The 12,083-nt window shown below is 45.5% G+C and overlaps 1 protein-coding gene across 1 annotated transcript in view; it reads right to left on the bottom strand.

Annotated features, from left to right (window-relative positions):
• The window catches only part of LOC137374199 (immunoglobulin lambda-1 light chain-like), a 28,033-nt gene extending 19,481 nt beyond the window's left edge, over positions 1 to 8,552 (bottom strand). Inside the window, exon 1 of the mRNA XM_068039988.1 lies at positions 8,486 to 8,552. Within this exon, the coding sequence (XP_067896089.1) occupies positions 8,486 to 8,552 (67 nt within the window). The remainder of the gene's footprint in view (positions 1 to 8,485) is intronic.
• Positions 8,553 to 12,083: the final 3,531 nt, after the last annotated feature.

Raw genomic sequence — 12,083 nt, 5'->3', positions numbered from 1 at the left:
CGGTCGGGGGGGTGCCTACCAGAGGAAAACCACAGTGGCCAGGTCTCTGGCATTGAGCCTGGCTCAGTGGCTCAGAAGGGAAGGGGGGAGAATAGGAGAGCGATAGTGATAGGAGATTCAATGGTTAGAGGAACAGACAGGAGATTCTGTGGTCGCGAACGAGACTCCCGGATGGTATGTTGCCTCCCGGGTGCCAGGGTCAGGGATGTCTCGGATCGAGTCCACAGGATTCTTAAGGGGGAGGGGGAGCAGCCAGAGGTCGTAGTACATATTGGTACCAATGATATAGCTAGGAAAAGGGATGAGGACCTGAAAAGCGAATATAGGGAGTTAGGTTGGAAGCTGAAAGGCAGGACGAGCAGAGTAGTAATCTCAGGATTGTTACCGGTGCCACGTGCTAGTGAGGCTAGAAACAGGGAGCGAGTGCAGCTGAACACGTGGCTACAGAACTGGTGTAGGAGGGAGGGATTCAGATATGTGGATCATTGGGATACCTTCTGGGGAAGTTGGGACCTGTACAAGAAGGACGGGTTGCATCTGAACTGGAGGGACACCAATATCCTGGGCGGGAGGTTTGCTAGAGCTCTTTGGGAGGGTTTAAACTAGTTTGGCAGGGGGATGGGAACTGGAGCCACGGATCAGTGGATGGGGTAGCTGTTGAACAGGCAGATATCGAGTGCAGAGAGTCTGTGAGGAAGGTTAGACAGTTGACAGGGCAAAGTTGCAGCCAGTATGAAGGGTTGAAGTGTGTCTATTTTAACGCAAGAAGTGTCAGGAATAAGGGTGATGAACTTAGAGCATGGATCAGTACTTGGAGCTACGATGTTGTGGCCATTACGGAGACGTGGATATCACAGGGGCAGGAATGGATGTTGGATGTTCCGGGGTTTAGACATTTCAAAAGGAATAGGGAGGGAGGTAAAAGAGGTGGGGGAGTGGCATTGTTAATCAGGGATAGTATCACAGCTGCAGAAAGGGAGGTCGTCGAGGAGGGTTTGTCTACTGAGTCATTATGTGTGGAAGTCAGAAACAGGAAAGGAGCAGTCACTTTATTGGGAGTTTTCTATAGACCCCCATTAGCAACAGAGACATGGAGGAACAGATTGGGAGGCAGATTCTGGAAAGGTGCAGAAGTAACAGGGTTGTTGTCATGGGTGACTTCAACTTCCCTAATATTGATTGGAACCTCCTTAGTGCAAATAGTTTGAATGAAGCAGTTTTTGTCAGGTGTGTCCAGGAAGGTTTCCTGACTCAATATGTAGATAGGCTGACTAGAGGGGAGACTATGTTGGACTTGGTGCTTGGCAACGAGCCAGGCCAGGTGGCAGATCTCTCGGTGGGAGAGCATTTCAGTGATAGTGATCACAACTCCCTGACCTTTACTATAGTCATGGAGAGGGACAGGAGCAGAAGGGATGGGAAAATATTTAATTGGGGGAGGGGGAATTACAATGCTATTAGGCAGGAACTGGGGAGCATAAATTGGGAACAGATGTTCTCAGGGAAATGCACGACGGAAATGTGGAGGTTGTTTAGGGAGCACTTGCTGCGACTGCTGGATAGGTTTGTCCCAATGAGGCAGGGAAGGGATGGTAGGGTGAAGGAACCTTGGATGACAAGAGATGTGGAACAGCTAGTCAAGAGGAAGAAGGAAGCTTACTTAAGGTTGAGGAAGCAAGGATCAGACAGGGCTCTAGAGGGTTACAAGGTAGCCAGGAAGGAACTGAAGAATGGACTTAGGAGAGCTAGAAGGGGACATGAAAAAGTCTTGGTGGGTAGGATTAAGGAAAATCCCAAGGCGTTCTACACTTATGTGAGGAACAAGAGGATGGCCAGAGTGAGGGTAGGGCTGATCAGGGATAGTGGAGGGAACTTGTGCCTGGAGTCGGAGGAGGTAGGGGAGGTCCTAAATAAATACTTTGCTTCAGTATTCACTAGTAAGAGGTACCTGGTAGTTTGTGAGGACAGCGTCAAACAGGCTGATATGCTCGAACAGGTTGAGGTTAAGAGGGAGGATGTGCTGGAAATTTTGAATGATATGAGGACAGATAAGTCCCCGGGGCCAGACGGGATATACCCAAGGATATTATGGGAAGCGAGGGAAGAGATTGCTGCGCCTTTGGCGATGATCTTTGCGTCTTCACTGTCCACTGGAGTAGTACCGGATGATTGGAGGGTGGTAAATGTTGTTCCCTTGTTCAAGAAAGGGAATAGGGATAACCCTGGGAATTATAGACCAGTCAGTCTTATGTTGGTAGGGGGCAAATTATTGGAGAGGATTCTGAGAGACAGGATTTATGATTATTTGGAAAAGCATGGTTTGATTAGAGACAGCCAGCATGGCTTTGTAAGGGGCAGGTCATGCCTCACAAGCCTTATTGAATTCTTTGAAGATGTGACAAAACACATTGATGAAGGAAGAGCAGTGGATGTGGTGTATATGGATTTTAGCAAGGCGTTTAATAAGGTTCCCCATGGTAGGCTCATTCAGAAAGTAAGGAGGCATGGGATTCAGGGAAAGTTGGCTGTCTGGATACAAAATTGGCTGGCCCATAGAGGTCAGAGGGTGGTAGTAGATGGAAAGTATTCAGCATGGAGCTTGGTGACCAGTGGTGTTCCACAAGGATCTGTTCTGGGACCTCTGCTCTTTGTGATTTTTATAAATGACTTGGATGAGGAAGTGGAAGGCTGGGTTAGCAAGTTTGCCGATGACACGAAGGTTGCTGGAGTTGTAGATAGTGTGGAAGGCTGTTGTAGGTTGCAAAGGGACATTGACAGGATGCAGAGCTGGGCTGAGAAGTGGCAGATGGAGTTCAACCTGGAAAAGTGTGAAGTGATTCATTTTGGAAGGTCGAATTTGAATGTGGAATACAGGCTTAAAGACAGGATTCTTGGTAGTGTGGAGGAACAGAGGGATCTTGGGGTCCATGTCCATAGATCGCTCAAAGTTGCCACCCAAGTTGATAGGGTTGTTAAGAAGGCATATGGTGTGTTGGCTTTCATTAACAGGGGGATTGAGTTTAAGAGCCACGAGGTTATGCTGCAGCTCTATAAGGCCCTGGTTCGACCACACTTGGAATATTGTGTTCAGTTCTGGTCGCCTCATTATAGGAAGGATGTGGAAGCTTTAGAGAGGGTGCAGAGGAGATTTACCAGGATGCTGCCTGGACTGGAGGGCATGTCCTACGAAGAAAGATTGAGGGAGCTAGGGCTTTTCTGATTGGAGCGAAGAAGGATGAGAGGTGACTTGATAGAGGGGTACAAGATGATGAGAGGCATAGATAGAGTGGATAGCCAGAGACTTTTTCCCAGGGTGGAAAGGGCTATCACCAGGGGGCATAATTTTAAGGTGATTGGAGGAAGGTTTCGGGGACATGTCAGAGGTAGGTTCTTTACACAGAGAGTGATGGGTGCATGGAATGCGCTGCCAGCGGTGGTAGTAGAAGCAGATACATTAGGGGTATTTAAGCGACTCTTGGATAGGTACATGGATGGTAGTAGAATGAAGGGTAGGTAGTTAGTTTGATCTTAGAGTAGGTTAAAGGTTTGGTACAACATCGTGGGCCGAAGGGCCTGTACTGTGCTGTACTGTTCTATGTTCTATGTACACTGTACACTCAACAACAATAACAATTTATATTTATATAGCACCTTTAGCGTAATAAACCATCCCAAGGTTTACAGGAGCATTACAAGACAAAGTATGATGCCGAGCTACCGAAGGAGATACTCGGTCAGATGAACAAAGGCTCAGTCAAAGAGGTAGGTTTTAAGGAGTGTCTTAAAGGAGGAAAGTGCAGTGGAGAGGCGGAGGGGTGTAGGGAAGGTATTCCCGGGCTTGTGGCCCAGGCAATTGAAGGCATGGCAAACAATGGTGGAGCGATTAAAATCAGGGATGCACAAGAGGCCAGAATTAGAGGACCACAGATATCTCAGAGGGTTGTGGGGCTACAGGAGATTACAGAAGTAGGGAGGGATCAAGCCATGAAAGGATTTGAAAACAAGGATGAGAATTTTAAAATCAAGATGTTACTTGACTAGGAGCCAACTGCAGGATTTCCCCTCTGGGCTCGGGACTCCAATGTCAGGATCAAATCTAGATCCCCACCCTGCACTGTGTCAGCAACAGTCAATTGACATGATTTCGGAAGGATTGGCCAATTAATGGTTAGAGAGCGCACTTGCCAATTAGGGGCATCAGGTGAACTCTCGAAGCTGGGGGGACATTTTCTAGTCAGCCTCTTATCAATGGCCTTAATTGGCCTCTTAAGCTTCCTGCCTCTTGCAGGGACTGGGGAGGGGAACTGGAACGCCAACCGGCATCAGGAAATTCTGTACCTGCCTGCCTCCGTTCCAACACCATATAGGCACCAAAATCCTGCCGTATATATTTCCATGATTGCCATCAGATAGTGAAAGAGCAAAAGAAAGAACTTGATTTATATAGTGACTTTCAGAAGCTTAGGACATCCCATAATGTTTTATAGCCACTGAAGAAATGCAGCATCCAAGTTGTGCCCAGCAAGGTCCCATAAACAGCAATGAGCCAATGATGAGATAATCTTGTTTTAGTGATGTTGGTTGAGGGATAATTATTGGCCAGGACACTGCGGGAAAACGCCCACGTCCTTCTTCAAATAGTGCTATGGGATCTTTTACATCCGATTGAGAGCAGACAGGGCCTCAGTTTAAAGTCTCATCCAAACGACGGCACTTCTGGAATGGGTTCATGAGCCAAATGCATTTTTAATCATTTCATATTTTATTACATTTAAACAGCTGCAGTACCAATAGAGTCTTCTTTTGTAGAAATTTCTCTTAACAGCACCACAAACAAACATAAAGTCTGTATTTTAAATTATTTTGCAGACAAGATAAAAAGAAAAGACAACCATACTAGAAACTTGAAATCAAAGCAGAACTGGGGTTAATCAGCATCTGAAAGAGAAAGTCTGTTCAACGTTTCCAATGGAACCTTCATTTCAACTGAACAAGTTTAATCTGTCAGTAAGAAAACAACATTTAACGGGATTAAAAACCCTGCACTAACACCAGCTACAATGTAACAATAAAGGGGGGAGAGGAGAAAAAGTGAGGAACATTCATCTTACATAAAATGCTGCAAATACTCAACAGGTCTGGCAGCATCTGTGGAGAGAGAAGCGGAGTTAATATTTCAGGTCAGTGACCCTTCATCAGAACTCTGATGAAGGGTCACTGACCTGAAACGTTAACTCCACTTCTCTCTCCACAGATGCTGCCAGACCTGTTGAGTATTTACAGCATTTCTTGTTTTTCTTCCAATTTCCAACATCTGCAGTATTTTGCTTTTACATTCATCTTACAGCCGGCTGTAAAAATGGCAATCAGAGGAGACAGATCGGGGAAGGAAAGAATAAAGACCATGAATTTGGGGAATTAATACCCATTCAGCTTTCAAAATCTGGACATGTATTGTGTTGCATAAAACAATAAGAGAATATTTTTGCAAACTTTCAAATGTGAATTAGAAGAAGACATTGTAAGCTCCCTCACCTGCACTGAGAAGGATAAGCAGTAAAATAGGAAGCTGGACACCGTGATTTCTCAGCAGTAACATTATTTGATGAGTTCTGAAAATATAGAAAAGAAAGCAATGAACTTTGAAAGGTAACTGTCTTGCAGATTTTCTTACACACTTTGCAGTGGAGATTGGATGATTTAGTGAAATTCAACCCTCTATCTCTAACACTTAATTTTCATCTTTAAAAGTAAGTATCCAGACATCAAGGCCATCAACATTGACGAAATATTGGAGTGAGACTTAAGAGTTAGACAGATTGCAAGTCCATTTAAACTGATTTCTTTCTAAGAAGGAGTTTCATTAAAATAGCTTGCCGTTTTTCAACAAAATGAGTGATTATCACTGAAATTGTGACAGATCAAAAGAGCGACAATATAATCCCTCTCTTTGGCCTCCTTGCCTCGAGAGACAATGGGTAAGCGCCGAGAGGTGGTCAGTGGTTTGTCAAGCAATGCCTGGAGTGGCTATAAAGGCCAATTCTAGAGTGAGAGATTCTTCCACAGGTGCTGCAGATAAAATTGGCTGTCGGGGCTGTTACACAGTTGGCTCTCCCCTTGTGCTTCTGTCTTCTTCCCTGCCAACTGCTAAGTCTCTTCGACTCGCCACTCTTTAGCCCCACCTTTATGGCTGTCCGCCAGCTTTGGCGATCACTGGCAACATCTTTAAAGCGGAGACATGGACGGCCGATGGGTCAGATACCAGTGACGAGCTGGCTGTACAATGCGTCCTTGGGGAGCCTGCCATCTTCCATGCGGCTCACATGGCCAAGCCATCTCAAGCGCCGCTGGCTCAGTAGGGTGTATATGCTGGGGATGTTGGCCGCCTCGAGGGCTTCTGCGTTGGAGATACGGTCCTGCCACCTGATGCCAAGGATTCTCTGGAGGCAGCAAAGATGGAATGAGTTGAGACATCGCTCTTGGCTGACATACGTTGTCCAGGCCTCGCTGCCGTAGGGCAAGGTACTGAGGACACAGGCTTGATACACTCAGACTTTTGTGTTCCGTGCCAGTGTGCCATTTTCCCACACTCTCTTGGCTAGTCTGGACATAACAGTGGAAGTCTTTCCCATGCGCTTGTTGATTTCTGCATCGAGGAGACAGGTTACTTGTGATAGTTGAGCCTAGGTAGGTGAACTCTTGAACCACTTCCAGAGTGTGGTTGCTGATACTGATGGATGGAGCATTTCTTACGTTCTGTCCCATGATGTTCGTTTTCTTGAAGCTGATGGTTAGGCCAAATTCATTGCAGGCAGCCGCAATCCTGTTGATGAGTCTCTGCAGACACTGTTCAGTGTGAGATGTTAATGCAGCATCGTCAGCAAAGAGGAGTTCCCTGATGAGGACCTTCCGTACTTTGGTCTTCACTCTAAGACGGGCAAGGTTGAACAACCTGCCATCTGATCTTGTGTAGAGGAAAATTCCTTCTTCTGAAGACTTGAACGCATGTGAGAACAGCAGTGAGAAGAAGATCCCAAACAGTGTAGGTGCGAGAACACAGCCCTGCTTCACGCCACTCAGGATAGGAAAGGGGTCTGATGAGGCACCGCTATGCTGAATTGTGCTTTTCATATTGTCATGGAATGAGGTGATGGTACTTAGTCGCCTTGGTGGACATCTGATCTTTGTTAGTAGTCTGAAGAGACCACGTCTGCTGACGAGGTCAAAGGCTTTGGTGAGATCAATGAAAGCAACGTAGAGGGGCATCTGCTGTTCGTGGCATTTCTCCTGTAGCTGGCGAAGGGAGAACAGCATGTCAATGGTGGATCTCTCTGCTCGAAAGCCGCACTGTGCCTCAGGGTAGACAGGCTCAGCCAGTTTCTGGAGTCTGTTTAAAACAACTCGAGCGAAGACTTTCCCCACTATGTTGAGCAGGAAGATTCCGTGGTAGTTGTTGCAGTCACCGCGATCACCCTTGTTCTTATAGAGGGTGATGATATTGGCATCGCGCATGTCCTGTGGTACTGCTCCCTCAACCCAGCAGAGGCAAAGCAATATAATGGACCCCAATTAATCAATAAAATGGAAATTGTTTTGCAATATAATGGAAATAGATATTATTTTGGAAGTGACATTGGCACTAGAAATGGAACAGGAATATTTGGTAGATGCTATCATGTGTCATTCCTCGTCATTAACATGAAATTTCTCTGTATTTTATTAAAATTACAGTGTTGAAACATTGTTGTGATAGAGTATCTATTATTTCTTGTTATTATCACACCCAGTGAATATCTCTAGTCCTTGTTTTTACTGTTCATTGTATGTGTTAGACAAGTGGAGTGAAACAAATACACAGCCTCGCTCTGAAGACCATTATTCTAATGGTCAGGGAAAAAGGCAGGAACAAGAGCTGTGGATATATTCATTGAACACACAATCACTTTTTGTATTGCACTATTTGGTGTTGACTTGTGGAGAGTACCAATCCAATGTTAACCTGAGAGCTTCTTGTCAGCCAGTAGTTAATTTGTCTGTTGGCAAAGGTGGCATTGGGGTGTGTGAGACTCTTCTGGGAGTCAATTACCATTAGTAGAATATGTTCATTAAACCTAACAGATCAGTGTGGTTCCCCAGAGTCCGAGAAATTTGAATTGACTGATTTTAATGTGTGTGCACTGCTGCCATTTATAAATAACTCTTTGAAATGTCTTGATCAGCTTCTCCACCTGTGGCTTTTGGTGTTGGATTCCTCGAAGCAACTAACAGCTCCAACTTGCTCACAGGCTGAAGAGGTCACCAAGCATGATCTCTGGTGCGAATTCTGATTATTGTAAGCCCTGATGCTGAAGTGAATTGTTCAACTACTGCCCTGATTGAGATCAAACGATTGAGTACAGAGTGCAGATTGAATCTGCAATCTTCTGTTCTATATTATTTAGTACTGGGTGATAGCTTTATTCTCACAGTGAGTGTCTACACTTACCTGCAGGCCGTATAGGTGTATAGAATGCGGTGGGAGAGACATATTTAATTTTGATCACAATCCCCATTCATTTGCGCATTTCTCAATTAATACTAAAGGATCTTGATGCCCTGATTTAGCATTAATCCGATAATGAAGCAAAGGCACTAAGAACAGCAATTTCCAAAGTTCCAGCATCACAAAATTCAAACACCATAAACCAACCAATAAATATCTATATAAGCTAGAATTGCCTCAGCTGCAAGGACTGGATTTCTGAAGCTCTGGAGCCACATGTAGCTCATGGATTGTGATTTGGTCACAGTTACTCTAGGCCAATAGCAGAACGGTTTGTGTCATTTTCAGTCAAAATGTATATTTTTTCAGTACAGCTCAATGAAACTAATTTAATTAAAAACAGGATGAACAGAATTGGGCTGGTACACTGGCACAGAAAGTGTAATACCACATGCAGACCACATAAATCTCACTTTGTGCTGCCATTTACTGAATCAAATTTTTAAAATAAAATTTAGTTCATCAGGTTCATTAATTTATTCCATGCATGACTAGGCCTAATTTACCAAAGACAGGGAAGAATGGCCTTTGCAACTGCAACAGACTATTGCAAACACTTATTCTAATTGGGAATCTGTAAATCCACTAAAGTATCAATTAAATGAGAAGTACTTTCAGAGCAAGGTTAATTTACTGTAATAGTTCAGCACTTACAGCAATAACTTTTCAATTTATCCTACCTCCCCTGTAGTCAACAGGTTTAGAAAACACTTTGCGTTTCCATGACATGCCTCATGAGCAGGAAGATCGCTCAACTGAGTTTTCACAACAAGCAGAAAAAACAGCAGGAAAAAGAAAAAGAAAAAGTAAAGTTTTCGGATGGGGCACTAATGGCGTAGTTGAAAAAGAGGTTTGGAGGAGAATTTGAAGGCAGGAACAGAGGCAGAAAGGCGAAGGATGCCATGGAAGGAGATTCATTGAGGAAAAGTAGAGGGGGAAGTGGACAATATTGTTTTAGTTTTGGTGGTGAAAATTTTAGCTCACCCAGGCCTTGATGTCAGACAGGAGTGAGTAGTGACAGCCTTTGAATCAATGGAAGAGGCAGAGAGAGATAGCTGGTGTTGTGAGTGTGTGATAAACAGTTTTAAATTTTGCGTGGGTTCTAGAAATCCTCATTAAATGGTGTCCTTTTTAAGCAATGTGAATAACTGTAGAAAGCTTACTAATTTTTCATGCAAACTGACCTAATTATTAAACTCTAAGTGCTGGATTTCGTTTTCTGGTCAGGACCACGATGACCGGAGCAGTTACAACTATTTTTAAACGCATGCTGAGTAATTGGCCTGGGATCAAGTCTGGCACCCAATTAGAGGCACTGGAAGGTTATGGAGGCAATAACAGGCAATTGACAGCAATTTTTAAAGGCAAGCTGCAGCTTTCACTGGACTTGCCGTTGCCTATACCAATGAGTCACCAGGGATCTCAGAAGGCCTGTATAGGCAATGGGAACGCATCCCTGGGCAGCACTTCACTCTTCCGATGCTCTCTGGAGGCTCTAATACATGCTGTGTCCAAGTGAAGAGAGGTCTTCTACCCAGCCTCAGAGAGGAGGAACCCCCCAAAACAAGACCAGGACGGCGTGAATGGAGGTGGCCACGGAGGTCAGCAAACAGGGGCCAATGAGAAGGACCGAGCTGCAGTGCAGCAACAGGTTTAATGATCTATTGTAGTCTGGTCAGGTAAGTGGCCATCGGTATCTGGTTGAATGGGCAGAAATTCTCCAAGCAGTAGAAAGCCACAAAAAGACCTCATATCATGTCCATACATACATCGGTTTAAGTGTGTGCTCACTGTACAGAGACACTCAGATGGGGACATCACTGAGGGGGACATAAGCCCATTTGAATGACAGGCTGAGAGAGATGAGGGAGCAGGCAGCATATTTATGGATCTCTCTCATCTGACCCTGCAGGAGAACAGTGCCCATATTGCAAGGAAGATGGCCAGAATGGGAGGTGGAGTGGCCCAGCTCCACATCTTAACTTCAGTGGAGGTGGCAGTGCTGGATATCACCAGGGTGCCAATCCAGCAATCAGTGGGGGATGGCGAGATGGGAGGCCATGAGCAGCAGGATCATTGGGTAACTCTTCCTTGAGGTGAAGGGCATGGAGGTGTTGTACTTTTGGCTCTTAACACATGCGTACTAAACACAATAACATTGATTGGTAAACTAAACAAAGTGTTCTTTAATGAAGAATAACAGGATTCTAGGAGAACTCTTCACTATGCATGCTACTTGCTAACTGTTCCAACTACTGTATCACATGTTAACTTGCATCATGTCCTGTGATAATGTATACTAAATTATTTACACAGTCAGCAGTATGTTAATCAGTATTAAAGCAATTAAAGCAACATTACATCAGGAGGAGACTCCTGCCCAGTGTGAACTTTGGATTTAAGACGGCTGTCTTATAAGGGACTGGATGTGCTAGGGCACTTGGTGATTAGAACCACTTCTCATTACCATTGTCTTCTCTCTCACAGGGCCAATGGTAGAGAGGCTTCCAAGGCAATGTTCTTTCTTGGCACCGACATCAGTATCTGGCGACGGGTACATGGCAAATGCACTATGACATGATACCTTGCACCCTCCACCAGCATGGACACACTCATCTCGGCTGGACCCCAGTTTAGCGTAGAAAGGGGAGCATCACTGGGTGAACCTCACAGCATTCATGAGCAGGAAGAGGAGGGTGAGGCAGAGTCACCTATGGGCAGTCCCCCTTGGAGGATGGAGGACAGACACAGCAATGCTTCACTGGACGAAGATGCTGCCCCTCAGTTGTCACAAACAAGCAGGGTTTTCCTCGAGAACCAGAGGCAGATAAGTTCCCATTTGTCTGAATTCCCTCAGGCTTTGCAGAGCCATGGGCAAGCAATGGAGGAGTCCATGCAGCACTTGTGCAATGTTATGACCCAGGGCTTCAATCATATGAGCTCCTCCATAAGATTGGCAACCTCTTGGAGAGCCAAATGCAGCACCATTCTTAGTGGGCACAGGACCAATGCGCTGATATGTGCATAAAGAGTGAACCTCTCTGCAGCATAGATCGTTCAGTGTCGCTGATGGTGCAAAGGTGCTCAGAGTGGTTACAGCTGCGTCCCAGCCGGTGACTGCTTCTAGCATCCAGTAGTGCCAGGAAAGGGCTGAGATGGACCTCACAGGTGATGACAGGGCAACTGCTCAGGGGGTTCCGGCATCACCCTTTGGCCCTTCGTCCCCTCTAATTCAGGAGCCATTTGTGTGCCAGGGCCCTGTGACAGGCAGCCTCTGCCATGACGCAGGCACAGCATCCTGTGGAGGGGGCCCCATGGGCAACTGCCAGATGAAGACAGAAGCCAAAGGTGTCTCAGCCAGTGACAGAGAAGAGTGAGCAGGCTGCCTCCACCTCATCCTCTGCTACGCTGGGAGCATCCTGTAGAAATGTAAAGGAGAGGAAGGTGCCACTTTGCTGATTTTACTTCTGGGGTCACCTGGGTGCTTATGGTCATTTCTGTCTTTATTTTGTTATGCCTCACAATACAAATTTCTCATCAT

The sequence above is a fragment of the Heterodontus francisci genome, chromosome 10 (genome assembly GCF_036365525.1).
Source record: "Heterodontus francisci isolate sHetFra1 chromosome 10, sHetFra1.hap1, whole genome shotgun sequence".
Classification (NCBI taxonomy): domain Eukaryota; kingdom Metazoa; phylum Chordata; class Chondrichthyes; order Heterodontiformes; family Heterodontidae; genus Heterodontus; species Heterodontus francisci.
Note: the sequence above shows the minus strand (reverse complement) of the source record. Positions and strands in the feature narration are given on the sequence as shown.